We start from the raw sequence: 20477 nt of genomic DNA on the forward strand, positions 1-20477 counted from the left end.
CGAAATTGACTATTACATGAAATGGGCAAAATTTTGCCTAAATCATGAAAAATGCAAGCCCGTTGCCTTATTCATGAATTAGACAAAATATCTGGCGAGTGCGTGAATTCGGCAGTAATTTTTCTGCCTAGTTCGTGCATTGGACAAATTAGATAGTAGCGCTACGGTGGTATTTTTTGCAACTAAACTAAATGTGTCAAATGCTCATGCATTGGTCAAAGTGTACGTATATTATCTATGGTCAAAATAGATGATCGCGCTCCGGTGGTGTTTTTTGCAACTAATCAAACTAACCAAATGTGTCAAATGTCATTGATTATAATATAAAAATATACCAATCAATAACTACAATGACGTTCATATCCATTTACTATGCGCAAAAAAAATCTAGAACTATAATATGATAACGGAAGAATTTTATTGAAAGGTATTTTCGCGATTTGATTCGTGCTTGGATATCAATCGTGCAATGGTCGATTGTATGTTTGTGATAGTTTGTTGACACTTGTTAGCTAACCTTAAAATGGACATTCGGTTGAATAATTTAATTCGAAATAACAAAACCTAACCTAACCTAATAATAATAATATTATATTATGTTCAATTATAACTAATAAAACCATCCGTATTAAATTTACTTTTTCTTCTGTCATGTTAACAGTTTAAGAATTCCATACCCTGGCGAATTCATTTACTCGGCAGAAAATTTACCTAATTCATGAATAAGGTAACAGGCTTGACTATTACATGAATTAGCCAAAATTTTGCCCATTTCATGTAATAGTCAATTTCACACATTCGGCGTAACATATACATTATTATAAAACGCGTCAATGTTTTCAAAATTCCGTATAGATTACAAACAGAGTAGAAAGGATCATTGAGTATAGTTTTAAAAAAAAAATTTCAAAGTCCAATAGCCATGGATATTAATTTTATAGAATGAATGCGGCTTTATTTTAAAACTTTCATGACTTTATTTTAAATTATCAAATAATACATTATAATATTATGTTTTGTATATTAGGGGAGCTGGAAAGGAGTTTGTTTATTCAGAGTCGTTCAAGGACTCGGGCAAAGCTGTTTGATGTCATCAATTCATACTATTTTGGGTAAATGGTCTCCTCTCACCGAAAGAAACCGGATGGGAACTTTCATATACATTGGTAAGAGATTGTATTTTTAAATTATTTATATTGAACCATCCCCAATTGACTAATAGGCCTGCTTACAATGTTTTCAGTAAAAGTGGAATGTGAAGTGATGGTTCACCTAAGTCCACATAATATAATCACTCAGTGCTCGAAATGGAAAATTTCACGAACAGGAACGCTCGACAATTTTCCAAAAATGTGTGATATTAGATATAATAATATCTGTAATATAAAAATATCTTTTACTTTTACATGATGTACTTTTTTTATCATCATCTTCGCCCAATACGCTATCGGCTATAACAATTAGTGGTAACATACAAATATAGAGTCATTTTAGTTAACGAAATCGTTTTCTAAAAAATACATTAATAATTATACAAATATAAATAACTAAACGTATATGAATCTAATTGGAGTGGGAAACATTATTAAAATACACGAAACAATAGACAAACTAATCACAATTTCCCATTGGTTTCGTTAGTAGTTTGAATAAAAATATGCAACTAAGAGTGGATAGAAATATGAGTGAAGATTCTTCGGTTTAAACAAAATACATGCCGCTTTTTTCAAAGCTCTGATTTTTCGTAAATTCGAAATATTTTGATTATGGTAAACTATTTTTTAATCAAATCAAAATCCATCGTATACGAAAAAGCAAGGGCATGGTTTTAAATAAATTAATTAAAAAAGTATGTAATACGCAAGATTTACAAATGAAGCATTATTTATTAAATATGAATCATTTTAAACAACCTCAGAAGTGTAGGTACATATTATTAGAAAAAAAATATTTACATCATGTGGACATGTAGGATAATTTATTCTAATAGGTTTCCAATGTTATAGAAATTGTTATATACAGGGAAATTTTTCATATATTTATCCTATTGGATTCTGATTGATTTATTTAAATATTTTTATTTCGTATTGTACCTTAAACAATACAAATTTTTTTAACATGCATACGATGTTCACGAATATGTATCTATATTAATTATGGAATTATTTGATTTAAGTTATTAAATCTATTATAATATTAGTTTAACCATCAAAAACACAGTTCATTCAACCCGAAAAATATCCATATAAAATTAAAACAATAAAAATATATGATAGAAGATAAAAAACACAACTCAAAATTATTAAATTTGGAAAAATAAGGAGTCTAATTTTGTCGCTTCCTCTGAAGAAAACGCTTATCATTGGCTGCATACAACTTAATATTGATAAACGACCAATGAACGACCTCGATTGCATTATGAAATACAAAAACTATGAACGCGTCAAACCCATGTAAATTTCGCTAACATAATAATATGATAAATGGACAATTCGGCCAATTATGGTTGTCTCGATACAAAATTTAAAGTTTCATTACAAAAAACAATTGCCTACCACTGCAGTAAAGATAATATATGTATTGAATGTGTTTCATTTAAAAATTTAAAAGTTCCAGTGTGCATTATAACTATTACGTTATTAACTCACTATATTTAGGCATGTAACTTAACCTTAACTGTATTAAAATAATATGTTTGAACTTGCAAAAAAGTAAGTGTCTCGTATTATAAATTAATAATACAGTAAATCTACATTCCAATGTAAAATAGCTTCCAACATTTCCTTACAATCATAAAAACCTTTTTTTTCAAAATACATTATTGTCCCATACGACAATGCAATAAATCTTACTTACCCCAGTGCATTTCTTTGTATACAATTTTATTGTTTTATCACCATTGACGCAAAAGAGTAATATGTCTATTGGTGCATTCAAGGCCAAATTCGTTGAAAAAAGTATTGTCTTGAAAAAAGGTTATTTCTCAAATACGCTGTCTTACACTTACTCTATCACTATTTCAAAAAAACTTAAGTAAATTATGTACGGGTCATAGAAAATCCAGTGGTTCTAAACCAGTAAAATTATTTTTTAATAAAAAAAATATTTATGTTTTTGTACCTTTGTACCTATCAATTCATTTTCGTAAATTTTAAATCTAACCCGGAACGTAATAATATTAAGTATGACGCTTGAGGATTTTACTAGACGACTCGCTGTCCGTCGGATATTTAACGAACCGGTACGCCATTTTTGAGGTTTTAACGAACAGGAACGCCATCCTTAAGAATCCCACGAACAGGAACGGCGCTCCGGGGCGTTCCGCTCCATTCCGAGCGCTGTAATCACTTCATCATCCACTTTCACTTAAATTTTTACAACGTTTTTATTAGCTCGTATTCTTGTTTGTCCGGTGATTGTTTGTCCAGTATAAATCTTGCAATCGATTTTTAACTAGCTTCCCGACTAGCTAGATATTTGAAACTTTTAGAATATATCAGATAACGATGCCAATGCATTCTTTTAGCCATCTTTAAGCAGAATTGAATTGACCTAAATTCAGACTACGCAAATAGAATGATATATCAATATCCTCAATGGACATCAGTAATGTGGTTGAATATGGCTCCTGCCCAATACCAATGGTAGATTAAGTTATTTTATTTATTAGTGGCTTATTGGGCCAATGGCCCCAATTTATCGTATAGGCATAGCTTTGCTCTCTAATTTAGCTCTTGGTTTTTTATAGAATACATTTTATTTTACCACGTTTTTATTAGCTCGTATTCTTGTTTGTCCGGTACAGATTTTTTCTTGTGTGTCCAGTACAAGTTTTTTCTTGTTTGTCTAAGATTTGTATCGGACGATTGAAGATTTTTAAGTAACTTCCCGACTAGCTATACATTTGAAACTTTTAGAATATATCAGAACACGACGACAATGCAATCTTTTAATACTTTTGGCCATATATGCAGAATTGAATTCATTTTGAGTTAATTCTGTTTTGTATGGAAAGTTATTTCAAAAAAATCCGTAAAAAGTAAAAGACAATTATTGGTTGCTAAGTGGGTGGTCCTAGCAACTAAATTATTAATATATACGTGCGTTACTATGTAAATCAAAATGAAATGTCAAAATTACATATCAGTATTCTATATTTGTTTGTTTGTTTTTTATTTACTTCATATCAAGTAGAAGTTTGAGCATTTTGAGCATAATAATTCAACAGAAAATTTAAAAACGTTGTGTATAAAAAAATCTTTTTATCTTGTAATTATTTTACATAGCATTTTCAAGTTTATATGATTCAACCGAATTTAAAAACGTGGTATATAAAAAGTTCTTTTTATCTTGTAATTATTTTCCAATTATTTTATAGGTGCAAACTGTGGCATGCTCATATCATTGCCGTCGTCAGGTATTCTGTCTGTGACCCGTGTCGGATGGCCAAGTATTTTCTACACCTTTGGAACATTTAGTATCATTGTAGGAATACTCTGGTTCATACTAGGCGCTGATTCTCCTGCCAAGCATTCGTTTATATCAAATGAAGAGAGATTGTTCATTGAAGACTCGTTGGGAAACAATACATATGACAAGGTAATCAAATGTGATTCAATGCAAAACAAATATAATTCATACAAACTATCCCTTTCTACGTTGCTTATTAATTAAAATTTGTTTGAGGTTCAATATGTTGACCAAATCTAGAGTAGATTTAATATAAATAAAAAGGGTATCACGTTTTTCACATTTATATTTTTTATTTCGTCGTTTGTAAATATATAATAATATTACTTATGAATTATCAAAAATCTTTTCATTTTAATATAATATTAGAGAAAACATTTTAAACTATTTTTAATACTAAAACAGATAAACAGACCATCAAAAATATGTAATAATACTTCAACGAATTTGTATTTTATAACGCTTTTAAATAGTTGTAAGTGTATCATTGACTTTAAAAATATATTTTATCAAAATAAAATATGTCATATTTCGTATTTTTTATCTAGGGAATATTCGCCTTAAAAATAATCAATTTCTTTTATCTACATAACATTGTCATTTTTAATGAAAACTATTATTTTCAGGTGAACAACGTTCCATGGAAGTCAATATTGACATCCAGTAGGATGGTTGCTCTGGTGATAGTTCAAGGTGGTTCAACTTTTGGATTTATTATGATGGCCGCAGAAACTCCCAGTTATTTAAAGATGGCACTGAAAGTCGATGTCAAAAATGTAAGAGTATGAAATAATAATATAAAACTATTTGTTCAATGCGACTGCTTGAGCTAAAATAAGTCTATATTAATAATTGAAAAAATATTCTTAAAAAATCAAAACATTTCGATGAGCAGTAGCATTACAATGCATTTACCCGCTATGTGTTCATTGCACAATTATTATGGGTGCCGGACGAAGTCCCGAAGGCCGAAATCCCGAAGGCCAAAATCCCGAATGCCGAAATCCCGAATGGACGAAATCCCGAACGGCCGAAATCCCGAATGGCCGAAATCCCGAATGGCCGAAATCCCGAATGGCCGGAATCCCGAAGGCCGAAATCCCGAAAAATGAAAAAATATAAACAATAATAATTTTCAACCAGTGGTACGCAAATAGGCGGCGCATTTTCGAGAGTGTGTAATTTTACAAGATAATAAAAATAGTTTTACAAAAACTATTATCAATTATGGATTGAAGCATAAAACTAATTTTAAACCAGCGGTACCCAAATAGGGGGCTCTTTTTCTTGCGTGTGTAATTTACCATGATAATAAAAATAGTTTTATAAAAACTATTATTAATTATGGATTAAAGAATAAAAATAATTTTAAACCAGCGGTACCAAAATAGGCGGCTCTTTTTCTTGCGTGTGTAATTTACCAAAATAATAAAAATAGTTTTATAAAAACTATTATTAATTATGGATTAAAGCATAAAAATAATTTTCAACCAGCGGTACCCAAAAAGGCGGCTCTTTTTCTTGCATGTGTAATTTACCAAGATAATAAAAATAGTTTTATAAAAACTATTATTAATTATGGTATGAAGCATAAAAATGATTTTCAACCAGCGGTACCCAAATAGGCAGCGCTTTTTCTTGAGTGTGTAATTTACCATGATAATAAAAATAGTTTTATAAAAACTATTATTATTTATGGATTGAAGCATAAAAATAATTTTCAACCAGCGGTACCCAAAAAGGTGGCGCTTTTTCTTGAGTGTGTAATTTACCAAGATAATAAAAACAGTTTTATAAAAACTATTATTAATTATGGAATAAAGCACAAAAATAATTTTCTACCAGCGGTATCCAAATAGGCGGCGCTTTTTCTTGAGTGTGTAATTTACCAAGATAATAAAAATAGTTTTATAAAAACTATTATTAATTATGGATTGAAGCATAAAAATAATTTTCAACCAGCGGTACCCAAAAAGGCGGCGCTTTTTCTTGCGTGTGTAATTTACCAAGATAATAAAAATAGTTTTATAAAAACTATTATTAATTATGGATTGAAGCATAAAAATAATTTTAAACCAGCGGTACCCAAATAGGCGGCTCTTTTTCTTGCGTGTGTAATTTACCATGATAATAAAAATAGTTTTATAAAAACTATTATTAATTATGGTATGAAGCACAAAAATAATTTTCAACCAGCGGTACCCAAAAAGGCGGCGCTTTTTCTTGAGTGTGTAATTTACCAAGATAATAAAAACAATTTTATAAAAACTATTATTAATTATGGAATGAAGCACAAAAATAATTTTCAACCAGCGGTATCCAAATAGGCGGCGCTTTTTCTTGAGTGTGTAATTTACCAAGATAATAAAAATAGTTTTATAAAAACTATTATTAATGATGGTATGAAGCATAAAAATAATTTTCAACCAGCGGTACCCAAAAAGGCGGCTCTTTTTCTTGCATGTGTAATTTACCAAGATAATAAAAATAGTTTTATAAAAACTATTATTAATTATGGATTGAAGCATAAAAATAATTTTCAACCAGCGGTACCCAAAAAGGCGGCTCTTTTTCTTGCGTGTGTAATTTACCGAGATAATGAAAACAGTTTTATAAAAACTATTATTAATTATGGAATGAAGCACAAAAATAATTTTCAACCAGCGGTACCCAAATAGGCGGCTCTTTTTCTTGCGTGTGTAATTTACCATGATAATAAAAATAGTTTTATAAAAACTATTATTAATTATGGATTGAAGCATAAAAATAATTTTAAACCAGCGGTACCCAAATAGGCGGCTCTTTTTCTTGCGTGTGTAATTTACCAAAATAATAAAAATAGTTTTATAAAAACTATTATTATTTATGGAATGAAGCATAAAAATAATTTTCAACCAGCGGTACCCAAAAAGGCGGCGCTTTTTCTTGAGTGTGTAATTTACCAAGATAATAAAAACAGTTTTATAAAAACTATTATTAATTATGTAATGAAGTATGAAAATAATTTTCTATCTCAATACACATAATTTTTTTAAATGTCCCGGAAAAAAACATTCCCAGAAGAGCTAAAAAGGCTCTCAACTTTCATTCATCTGAATAAAAGTTGGCAACCCTTCATACAATTTATCATACTTACTATCGAATGAACAAAATAATTAATGGATACATATAATTAAATCCTTATGAAGCACATTTTTAGATTATGTTTATAACCAAAAACTTTGGTAGGGCCATGGAATAGTGATTCCAAACGGGTATCGGAAACGATTAAGAAATATACTGCAGAATTTTATTCTATTTTCTTTATAAATCATAGAAATTCTGACAAAAAGTAAAAATAAACTTTTCCCACATTTTTTTTATACTACTAGTATGTTAAAGTAAAGATGTCGCTTGTGGCGCAATTTTATTTGGTATTAAAAAAACTGTACTGTGAAAAATATGTACGCCATAGCATATTATATTTTCGATGAATGTTTATCATTTTTTAGCATTTTATCCCTTGTGAATTATCTTTTATGTTGAAAGTTCACTTTTTTTGTGGAATATAGCAGCACTGGCTTTGCATATTATGAGGCTGTTAATTTCAAAGTTGGTAACCTGCATATTCCACCATTTTGAGAGACTCGCAAACAACAGCTGTCAAGCACATTTAGGACTACAAATAGAATATTTTATTTTTGCAAACATATTAATGATCAATTAGGAAAAGCGAGTAGTAAAATAAAATATCCTTAACGTCATAAGAATTAATAAAAAATCATGTATCGAGTTGATATATATAAAAAATGGAGCCTGATGAATGTATTCAACTTTGCACTCGATTTCCTGTTTAATTCTATTTAACTAACAATCGGAGCTGGATTTGATATTTTATGAAAATACATATGTACGATGGAATTGTACTCACAGAAATTGAGTCAAGAACAATATAAATAAAAGTATTTATGAAGGTTACCGACTTTGAAACTAATAACCTAATATTATTTATGTTGATTGAATTATTTCAAAAAAATGCAATTAACAGTGTGACATAATAAGTCACTAAAGATAATGATTATAAGGAAGAAATTATATTTGCTATCATTCAGAATAATTTTTATGGCTACCAATTCAATAAAATCAATGTGAAATCGCTATTATATGATACATATAAAAATGTCCCTCTAGTAATCTAGTTGGTCAAAACTCTGATGTGGTTAAATTAATTATTAAATTAAAAAATGGATAAAAAACGATAATTTGAAAGTCAGAATAAAGTTATATGTCAACCAACATGTTAGGTATTTTTCAATGCACTGCGAAAATATTATACTTTGAAGTGTGCCGTGACATGAAAAAGGTTTGGAATCACTGCGATAAAATTAAATTTTCTTCAACGTTTTTGTACATAATTATATTTATTTCATATCATTACTAGTCCAAGTCGACCCTGGGTCTCGAAAAGGTCGCCAGTGTTACTAGATTTGATATAAATAAAAGAGATTTCACGATTTTCAAAAATGAAATATAGAAAGTATGATTTATTCAAAAATATTTTTATTAAATTCAACAAACTTATCACACTACATTTTAGTTATAAAAATACCGATAAAATCTGATACCTATAATAATCAAAGACAGGTGTTGAACGAGCGCACATTTTACGACGGTTTTTTTAAATTGTGAGTTTTAAGAAACGTACATATTGATTAGTTAAAATACAAAAAAATGTTATTTAATTGGATGCTAGGTTTTAGAGTGGTGAAGGGTGGAAGTGAGCTGTTAGGATCTGACATAAATGATGCATATTAACTTTGTCAGTTACACGTATTTGTTTTTATTGAACTAAGACTATTCCGACAATGACCGGGTGGCTTAAGCGTCGGCCTATAGTTTTTTGGGTCCCAGGTTTGAATCCTGGGTCTGTGCAAGAACACATATTGCCTTTTCAATTTGTGTATGAGTCAGAGTATGGACCTAATGAGTTGAGGAAGTGGCTGACATCCATTTCTCGTAAAAAAATAAACCTGGATCGGACATGGTTGAAAAAAGAAAGAAAACTTACAGATTGAGTTTGGAACATGAGTACGTATTAACAAAGCTAATGAATCACTTTCGTTCTCAGATAAGACCACATTGAACTGTCCATCATCAGAAATCAAATTCCGATAAAACCTATAATCAATATACAAGGCTTGTATTACAAGCGCATTTGATAATAATGATTAGGTTATTACCCATCTAAAATGATATTTAAAATGAAAATTATTTTTGGGCTTCATTCCATAATTAATAATAGTTTTATAAAACTGTTTTTACTATCTCGGTAAATTACAGACGCAAGAAAAAGAGCCGCCTATTTGGGTACCGCTGGTTGAAAATTATTTTTATGCTTCAATCCATAAATAATAATAGTTTTTATAAAACTATTTTTATTATTTTGGTAAATTACACACGCAAGAAAAAGAGCCGCCTATTTGGGTACCGCTGGTTGAAAATTATTTTTATGCTTCATACCATAATTAATAATAGTTTTTATAAAACTATTTTTATTATCTTGGTAAATTACACACGCAAGAAAAAGAGCCGCCTATTTGGGTACCGCTGGTTGAAAATTATTTTTATGCTTTAATCCATAATTAATAATAGTTTTTATAAAACTATTTTTATTGTTTTGGTAAATTACACACTCAAGAAAAAGCGCCGCCTATTTGGGTACCGCTGGTTGAAAATTATTTTTATGCTTCAATCCATAATTATTAAAAGTTTTTATAAAACTATTTTTATTATCTTGTAAAATTGCACACTCAAGAAAAAGCGCCGCCTATTTGGGTACCACTGGTTGAAAATTATTTTTATGCCTCATACTATAATTAATAATAGTTTTTATAAAACTATTTTTATTATCTTGTAAAATTACACATTCAAGAAAAAGCTCCGCCTATTTGGGTACCGCTGGTTGAAAATTATTTTTATGGTTGATTCCATAATTAATAATAGTTTTTATAAAACTATTTTTATTATCTTGTAAAATTACACACTCAAGAAAAAGCTCCGCCTATTTGGGTACCGCTGGTTGAAAATTATTTTTATGCTTCATACCATAATTAATAATAGTTTTTATAAAACTATTTTTATTATCTTGGTAAATTACACACGCAAGAAAAAGAGCCGCCTATTTGGATACCGCTGGTTGAAAATTATTTTTATGCTTCAATCCATAATTAATAATAGTTTTTATAAAACTATTTTTATTATCTTGTAAAATTACACATTCAAGAAAAAGCTCCGCCTATTTGGGTACCGCTGGTTGAAAATTATTTTTATGGTTGATTTCATAATTAATAATAGTTTTTATAAAACTATTTTTATTATCTTGTAAAATTACACACTCAAGAAAAAGCTCCGCCTATTTGGGTACCGCTGGTTGAAAATTATTTTTATGCTTCAATCCATAATTAATAATAGTTTTTATAAAACTATTTTTATTATTTTGGTAAATTACACACTCAAGAAAAAGCGCCGCCTATTTGGATACCGCTGGTTGAAAATTATTTTTGTGCTTCAATTCATAATTAATAATAGTTTTTATAAAACTATTTTTATTATCATGGTAAATTACACACGCAAGAAAAAGAGCCGCATCTTTGGGTACCGCTGGTTGAAAATTATTTTTATGGTTGATTCCATAATAATAATAGTTTTTATAAAACTATTTTTATTTTCATGGTAAATTACACACGCAAGAAAAAGAGCCGCCTATTTGGGTACCGCTGGTTGAAAATTATTTTTATGCTTCAATCCATAATTAATAATAGTTTTTATAAAACTATTTTTATTATTTTGGTAAATTACACACTCAAGAAAAAGCGCCGCCTATTTGGGTACCGCTGGTTGAAAATTATTTTTATGGTTGATTCCATAATTAATAATAGTTTTTATAAAACTATTTTTACTATCTCGGTAAATTACACACGCAAGTTAAAGAGCCCCCTATTTGGGTACCGCTGGTTGAAAATTATATTTTTTTATTTTTCGGGATTTTGGCCTTCGGGATTCCGGCCATTCGGGATTTCGGCCGTTCGGGATTTATGCCATTCGGGATTTCGGCATTCGGGATTTCGGCCTTCGGGATTTTGGCCTTCGGGATTTCGACCCAAACCCAATTATTATAAGTAACATCACAGTCATTATTGAATGTCCACATTCACTTATTAAGGGGGTAGGTCAAAATGGAGCGTTTATTGCATTTTCTAAGCATGATCCTGGACATTCCTTAAACGTTGTAGATAATATATTTATATAATTTTGAAGCCTTATTATCTTTTATATTTATTTTAAACATTTGATGACTGCATAAAGTATTTTTATTACATAACATAGTATTCTTTTAAACCTCTCGCTCTAATGTTTTAGAATATAGTCATATTTCAGTACATGCATGTGCAGTGGTGTTAAGATTTTTTACATTTATTAATTTCTAAACGCATTTATAAAACCATTAGTATAATTTATTACGAGATAATTTTTGTAAAATATTCACGATAAAAAATTATATTGATAATCTCTCTGATCCCAAATTTGACAAGAATTAGGCATTTTATTATTCAAAAAATGAGCAAGATTAACACATTTGAAGATAATTCTAAAGATACTAATTATAAGCTATGTTTTTGACCATTCAAGTGTGATAAACATCTTACGAATAATGATTGCTTTATAATAATTATTAACCTAAGAATATGGTAGTGTTTTTTTTGAAATACGCCATTTCTTTTGGCATTCTCCAGTAGTTAAGCTACAACATACGGCCGTAGCCATAAATTGACAAACTATAATTGAAGTAGGGAGTAAAGTGATGTTAACGCGCGTGTTTGAACATGAACCTTGAGCCCTTAAGTTGAATGCGATTATTTCATGCACAAGGCAAATCACTACCATTTTGATAACATTGATTCACTTTTGATAATCATATAGAAATTTTTTTAGATGAATTTTAGTTTGATCTAATTTTCATTATGGGTGTTTTGCAAGATTTTGAATACATTTTTTGGCTTATTAAATTTAGGTATTAGTTAGAGTATTGATTTATTTATTTATTAGCTTTCTATTCTTTATACGAGATACGAATTTTGTTAGTGTAATTTTTATTAATTTGATATACATACTTAAGTTAATATTGATTGTTATGCCATATTATAAATGACACGATTTTATATTAATACGTCGAAATAAAAATTGAAAATTTAGTACAATTATTATTGAAGTTTTGAACGTTAAGGTTATTGTAGTAATTTAGGTACGACTTATATATATAATTATGTACTATTTTTATATATTATATAATATATTTACAAAGTATTACATGAGGAAACTAGGTACCTACCTATGCAATATGTAATAAAATATTACGTTATTAAGCTTGATAATGATAATCCTTTCATTTCCGAATCATTTTTTTTGTGAATCATTTAAAAAGTAACTTTGTAAGTAAATTGAGAATGTATTTAATTGCTTCATTGTAAACATTTACTTAGGGTTTCATACAGCTATTTTTTGGTTTGATTTTTGTTCCGGTTCAAGTAAAAAAATAACGGTTTTTCCGGTTTTCGGTTTTCGGTTCAACTCTAAGTGATTAATTTTGAAATGTTTTTATTTGTATTAAAAAAATATTTTCTACCATGGTTTAGAACAATTTATGGTACTAACTGAACAACAACTGAAGTGTAGATGTTTATACTAACGCACCTGTTTGAACATTTATACTGAACCGAAAAATCGATTTTTTCCGATTCGGTTCCGATTATCATTCCGAAAAAAATAACGGTTTTCGGTTCAGTTCCATTTTAACGCCCTGCATTTACTAAATTCAGGTACACATTTTTTGAATAAGTAATTGAAATAGTACCTACCTAAATTTCCCGCAATGATCGCATACAATCATCACTTTAGTTAATATCATTATTTTCGTTTTATTGATTTTTCAGAGTGCACTTCTCTCAACATTGCCATCTTTAGCCGCTCTGGCAGTTGGACTTTCAGCCAGTCAAATCGCTGACACTCTTGTAAACAAGAAAATAATGTCAGTTAATGCAGTTAGAAAGCTCGCAACTACAATTAGTACGTATGTTTGTTTATAAAAATAATTGAAAGTGTTTGGTTCCGGAACATTCCTGACTCATAAAAGGACATTTTTCGTACGTGGATCACCTTGAGTTTTCAGACTAATGCTAAATTGGCCGGAGTAGAATGCATTTCAAATTATAATATTTTACTCGCCAAGTCATCGAAATTCATCCATTAATCACAACCTTAAGCTGAAACAACCATTATCATGCGTTTATTCAAATAAAGAAAAAAACACGTAAGTATATATTATTATAACCCACAGATTATTAAAATATTTCAGAAAGTCATTTAATGAACCAGATCTAATATTTCACATTAGAAAAATCTAAAGCCAGGGTTTATTAAAAATTCCCTGTTTAAATATTATGTTCAGTACCAAAAACCGCTAGATAACTGAACAAAATGGTTCCTAAAATCAATATTTGATTGAAATTTCCAAAAAGTATTTTATTCTATACGTCATATTGTGAAGTTAACATATTATATTACAGTTCCAATATCCGCTATATTATTAAACCATGCACTAACAAAATAAAACTTAATAATAAAAATAAAAAAATCCATTAACTGTTTAAATTAAGTAAAAATACAAAAATACTGTTGTCGACATACTGGCAATTTTTTATTACTTAATTACTTTATTACATCCAACGAGACAATACATTATTTATACGGTACCAAAATCCACTTATTGGTTTTTTAATAATACATGGATTTTGGTACCGTATCTGGTATGAAATTTAAGTAAATTTTGGTTTTAGTTTAATAATATTATGGAATCTATTATTTTATACAATATAGTCTTTAAACAACGGCAAAATCGTTTTTCGTGATTTTCTCAAAAATAGCAACTTGTAATACGGCAGATTTCGGAACTAGGCGCCTCGATTGTTTGCAGCCTATTGACTGTTTTTTTTATTATTCCCGATATAGTTAATTGGTTGCATTATAATGCTGTATTTAAGAATGTAGCATCCCGCTCAACTCAATTATGACTTATTCCATCACAGGCCTCCGGGCATCACAAGTATAAATTAAGATCCTTATTTAATCAGTCAAATCAATTTATAGTCAAATTTAATGTATATACACGTATTTCACAGATAACTCAGATACAAGCAATCCCACTGGAATATTGATTTATGTTCGTTTTTCAGGTTGTTGGCTTCCATCATTACTACTGGTAGCCTTGGCCCTGGTTCCCACTGGAAGCCTCACACTGGCAATAACTTTCATTATATTGATATTTGCTTTTGACTCTTTGGCATGTACAGGATTTCTGGTTTGTATTCATGTTATGATAACTAATTTATTGAATATATGCTACAAGCGCGTTTACAAGCTCAACAATTCCGTACGCGCAAGGCCGGCCATAGACAATGAGTGTGTTTACATACACGCTGTACCTTATGCCTGGTCCACACCGGCAACAAGTCGCGCGACAACTCGTTAAATTTTACGATAATTATCATAATTGCTTAAGAAATTTTACGATAATTATCATGCTTATCGTAAAATTTAACGAGTTGTCGCGCGACTTGTTTTCGGTGTGGACCCGGCATTACACTCATTATAATACTAGCCCCGGTCGATTGTTTTAAATAATTTAATATATTATACACAGAGCCATCTCTTGGACTTACGGTGAAATATTTAACCGAAATACAAGTCTACGATTATGTTTGTAAAGTTTTTTTTTTCATAGAAATTTGCGGCCCGCCAAATACCGCCATTCTGATTAATACCTCCCGGCATTTAATGAATTAAATCCGTAAAGGTTTTTTTTTGTGTAACTATTTCACCCAGTTAAAATTAGAATACGTAGATGAAAAATATTACTTACCAAATAATATTGTACAGCAATATTTTTTATTTATTTAATAGGTACTGAATATCCACAAGTAAAAAGACTGTAGGATTCTTATTTTTCATTAAAATTATCTTAAATTATGTATAGATTCTATATACTTGCAATTTTATTCTTTTTATTATGCTTATTATATTATACCCTGTTGAAAAAGGATACAAGACAATTGATGATGCATTGTGGATAAGGTTTGGGGTTGATTTTTAGAGACACAACAAATAAAAATGACAAGAACAGAGAAAATAATATATTAATTAACTCATTTAGTGCTAACACCGCGACTGGCGCGTTTGGAGTAATTGGCCATTATATATAACTAATGTGTTATTTAAATGTGGTAATTAAAAGTATTGTAATAATCGTGTTAAAATTTGTAGGAATCACGTTCAAAATAACAACTAATAATGTATAACATCCAAATAAAATTATTGTAATAATCATAAACCTAATAAAATACTCCAGTGTGATTTTAAAGTGTTCCCCTTTTATATTAGAGAAGAATTCGGAGCAGAAATTATTACAAAATACCATCGACCGTTTCCGTTTTATCAATTTACTGATAATAACATGTCAATGTGGTTAAACGATACTTGTTTTTTTTACTGTCTCTACAATCTGGTGTGAATCTTTTTTGTATTTTTTTTTTGAGTCATGGATATAAGCCAGTTGCTCAATACAACAAAACAACATGTGAATTCACCAGATCTGGGATTCGAACCAGAAACCCACGACTTCAAACAGCCAAAATAATAATTTGCGAATCACCAAAAAGTTGGCAGAGTAAGGTGGATGTAGGTAGCTGGTGTGACAATACGGGACAATAACAGGACGAAAATTATTCATATTGCAACCCATACTTCCATACAATAACGAAGGTTTCTTTTCAGATGAATCATATTGATCTATCTCCAAATTTTGCTGGAACTTTGATGAGCTTGGGAAACTTCTGTGCTTCAAGTACTTCGTATTTAGCTCCGTTAGCTGCAGGAGCCATACTTAGTGATCCGGTAATATTTTATTACATAATTTATGCACGTACTAAATGTGGCTTCGACCACGACCAGAGCCGTTTCGGCCACAGATATTCATTATTTAAGATGAGATCGTACTTTTCAACGCGCACTTGAAATACTGCAGGCCGCAGACCTCTTTTATTGATTTATATAAATATGCAGACTTTCTTAAACTTTTTAGGCAATCACCTCCTTTAATTATAACGACATGATTTCCTTTATAAAAATTCTAAATTAGTAATAAATAAGTAATTTAACCTAAAAAGTAGCAGGCAAAGGGTAATAATATAAATATTCTTATTAAAGCTGTAAAATTAAAGTGATTTAAAAGCAATTCCATTTTATATAAATTTAATGCTAATCTATTTAAATTCTGGTCAAAAATTTATGCATACAATAATTAATTAGAGTGAGTTTAGACAGATAGTTAATTAGATGAATGAATGATCAAACCATTTCAATATACTGGCAAGTGTTATGAGATCTATCTATATATTGGGTGGGCCAACTTGGACTGACTGTTTTTAAAAAAATTGTAACTTTTGCGTTTTAGATTTTTTTAAATTTATTTTTTTATTTTTACGAAATATAAAGAAATTTATAAAATTTATAGCTATGTACCCAGTGCAAGAAGGGGTCAAAATTATTTAATTTTATTATGTTTCCCGACGATCTATTATTACAACGCAAAAAAATACCGTGAGCATTTTAATACTGCAAAGCTCTCAGTGCAAACAAGATTAGAAACTTAATCACCCATTTATAAATTTTTAAGGCTATACATCAGCTAAGGCATGGTCTTAAAAGATCGTGACTACTCGATGCGCGTATTGTGCAAATGACGCAAGCCGAACGAAATATAATTTGTCATAAAATTCAACATGCGTCCTATTATTATTATATTCGTAATAATAATAGTATATTCATTGACATCTTTTCCTTTTCAAGTACATGCGAAACATTTTTTAGTCATTTTTACACGGTTTAAGAATATATTCCTCCGACGCCATCACAAAACGAATTGACGTGCTCACAGGTCGACTAACGCTCTCCGACTGGCAACGCGGCCAAAATTACGTCCCACATACTGTTGAAAATTAATTGCCGTTTCACTTATGTACGCTCTTAATAATCCAAGAGAGTTGCGATATCGTCAATTAAGCCCTCTGAAAATCACTGTTTGGTGTGGAATTATGGCCGATAGAGTCATCGGTCCATATTGTTTCAAAGACGTCGATGCTCACGACAAGCCATCTGTGGGGCGGTATACCGGACAATGATATGGAATTATTTTACATCCGGCAGTTCTGAATAACCCTGTCATATGGTTCGAGCAAGATGGAGCACACACCGCGAGGGTGACATGAGAGATTCATCCAGAACTTTTGGGCGAGAGAATTATTTCGAATAATTCAGTTTTCTGGCCTCCGCGTTCCTCAGATTTGAAGGCAATTGATTTTTTTGTGGGATTACAAAAGGAAGGGCTTACATGAACAAACCACACACCATTCAGGAGCTAAAGCAAAATTTTCTTGCATAAATTACAAATTTGGAGACAGACACGTTACATGCCGTAATGCAAAATGCTTTAGAAAAAACCATTACTTTTGTCAACAAGAAAATGGAGGTCATTTAAAATAAATGATGATATTTACCACACATAGATAAATTTTTTTTAACAAATTACACACTGTCAAATAAAAAATTCTAACAAAATATTAAAATTACAAAAGTTATACGTATTTTATAGCAGTCAGTCCAAGTTCACCCACCCTGTGTATATATGTAAAAACTGACTACCTACATATAGAAAAACAAAGCCGGCAATTACAATTATTTTGAATTTTTACGACACATCAAAATAAAGTTTGCTCATTTTGGATTGGATTTTAATTTGATATTTTATTGTTTGACTTAGCTATCAGAATTATTTTCATTTTGACATGTTATATGCTCAAGTACGGAAATTTTAATATTGCATAATTTAATTATGCTTGTTTTGTAACGTAAGATAAATGTAATATATAAATAATGTTAATCGATCAATGAAGCAACCTCATGTGAAGCCGGATACTTCAGCTAGTAATACATAATATAATGTTAATAGGAAGTGTTTAGTTCTAATCGAATTCTATCGAACTGATGATAATTCTAAATTTAAAATTTTGGAAGCAAAACAAATAACATCTTATAATAATGTAAGGAAACAAATTAATCGAAAATAATTTATTTTTAGGAAGATCTTACACAATGAACCTTGCAAGTGGAATTTATTTTGTCGGCAATCTTGTTTTTCTGATATTTGGAACCACAGAAAGACAGATTTGGGATAATCCAGACAATTCTTTGGATATAGGTAATATTATATAAAAAATGAAATTATATGGTTCTCTTCTCAATATTCTCTGCAATTCTTGTGGTGGATCTTTAGCTCTTTATCAATTTACATGCAAATTTAGTTGACGAACATAATTTAAAAAAAAATCTAAATTGTATATCATATAATATTTAATGGGTAATGTACATGTGATAAGAACATAATATTATGGTTTTAAGAGTCTTTAATGAATAGAGGACACTAATAATGGTGATTGAATTTTAGTAGACATGTAGTGCATGGCAACACTTGTTTCACGCGTTGAATTTCTCCTCACTAGGATAATCAAAGATCTCCTATTTTTCATATTGAAACTTTAAGAGGCTTCGCTTCACGCGTAAACTAGTCATATGAAATAATTCACTTATATCTGAACCTAAATCTTTTAAAATTCTAATGGATTTAAGTTTTGTTCTATTAGATTTGAGCAGTTTTTTGCGTCTCGGGTTTCGCTTTTTGACACAGGTTATTACGCGGACTCACCAATGGTAAATACACCCCGGGTCGCAAGAAAAACGATTCAAATGGAATAGTACATTACTTAAATCTTTAAAATTTAAATTCAAATTCCATCAAGTATTATTATTCTAAATCTTTTTGTCTACTACGAATCATGTATAGAAGATTATGTATTACTTTCGGGCACCTCTGAATCACGTGTTTCAAGCCAGTCGTACATAAACATCGCATTCTCTTTGGATGAGACATTAGATGTTAAGATTTTGCCATAAAGGTAAAAGCTTATTTTGCACAATTATTACCCATTCATGACGTATTGTATAAAATGGTTAAATTTACATAAATGTTTGTTACATAATTTTAGTAGGTTATCATTTTTTTTATGTTTCAGTGGAAGTTAATACTTTACTCTCTACAAAAACATCTTGTGATAATGGAAAAATCGAGCCAAGGACGTCGTAGTTATTAAAATATTAAATAATTTAATATTATTATAGTACCCAACTGATATTATTATAAATAAAAATTATGATTAGATACTTAGTTTTCCAAATGAATGGGATGTATATACAGGTAGAAGGTATTGCATTATCTTTCATCCAAGTAATTTCAAAACTTTGTTAAAGTCAGGAATTATATTGTTGACTAAAAATTAGTTGTAGCTCAATGTCCAAGGCATGGCCCCCGCATCCTGAAGCGGGCCTCCAGACTAGGATTTTTGGCGGCCCCCCTACCTATAGCTAAGGGTAAAGGCAGCGTGACGCGCTGCAGTAGAGTTTTCCAAATGGTGTACGCGGTAAAATTAACGTGTATTTTAGCGATTTTTTTGTTTTTTATTAATATGTACATCCTTTTGAATTAGGTATGTAGTTGTTGAGTATCGGCACATAGTTAAAAATTGCATTGTACAACCGAAAAAACGAAATTATTAATACTATTAAAGTAATATAGACTTTTTTTGATCAAATTTGTGATCTCTGTTTATCTTATTTATCCGGTCGACTCGCCACGCCGGGCCCCCAGGCTAAAGCCCTGTCAGCCCCCCCCCCTTGTGGGAGCCATGGTCTAAGGCGTTTGTGATTTAATACGACTCATGCAGTCACCATCACCTAGTCATCAACCTTCGATGATAAACTTCACCAAGAAAAGACAAGGTTAGTTTACATTAAATGAAGAATCT

At 30.1% G+C, this 20477-nt stretch overlaps 1 protein-coding gene across 1 annotated transcript; it reads left to right on the top strand.

Moving 5' to 3' along the window:
• The first annotated feature begins 927 nt into the window (after positions 1-927).
• Positions 928-18715, top strand: LOC147073704 (putative inorganic phosphate cotransporter). Its single transcript, XM_085944674.1, has 7 exons — positions 928-1166; positions 4379-4599; positions 5097-5246; positions 13440-13572; positions 14739-14863; positions 16336-16455; positions 18698-18715. Exons 1-7 carry the CDS (start codon positions 1088-1090, stop codon positions 18713-18715), a joined length of 846 nt encoding a protein of 281 aa, XP_085800800.1. The 5' UTR covers positions 928-1087.
• Positions 18716-20477: the final 1762 nt, after the last annotated feature.

This window comes from Rhyacophila brunnea, unplaced genomic scaffold (assembly GCF_057557595.1).
Source record: "Rhyacophila brunnea isolate RB1 unplaced genomic scaffold, BYU_Rbru_1.0 scaffold_17, whole genome shotgun sequence".
Classification (NCBI taxonomy): domain Eukaryota; kingdom Metazoa; phylum Arthropoda; class Insecta; order Trichoptera; family Rhyacophilidae; genus Rhyacophila; species Rhyacophila brunnea.

Bases quoted from the DNA above. Each gene is read 5' to 3' on its own strand.
- LOC147073704 (XM_085944674.1), top strand. From the start codon at position 1,088: ATGTCATCAATTCATACTATTTTGGGTAAATGGTCTCCTCTCACCGAA. The intron at 1,167-4,378 runs GTAAGAGATTGT...ATTATTTTATAG, and splicing joins GGGAACTTTCATATACATTG to GTGCAAACTGTGGCATGCTC. The intron at 5,247-13,439 runs GTAAGAGTATGA...TTGATTTTTCAG, and splicing joins TGAAAGTCGATGTCAAAAAT to AGTGCACTTCTCTCAACATT.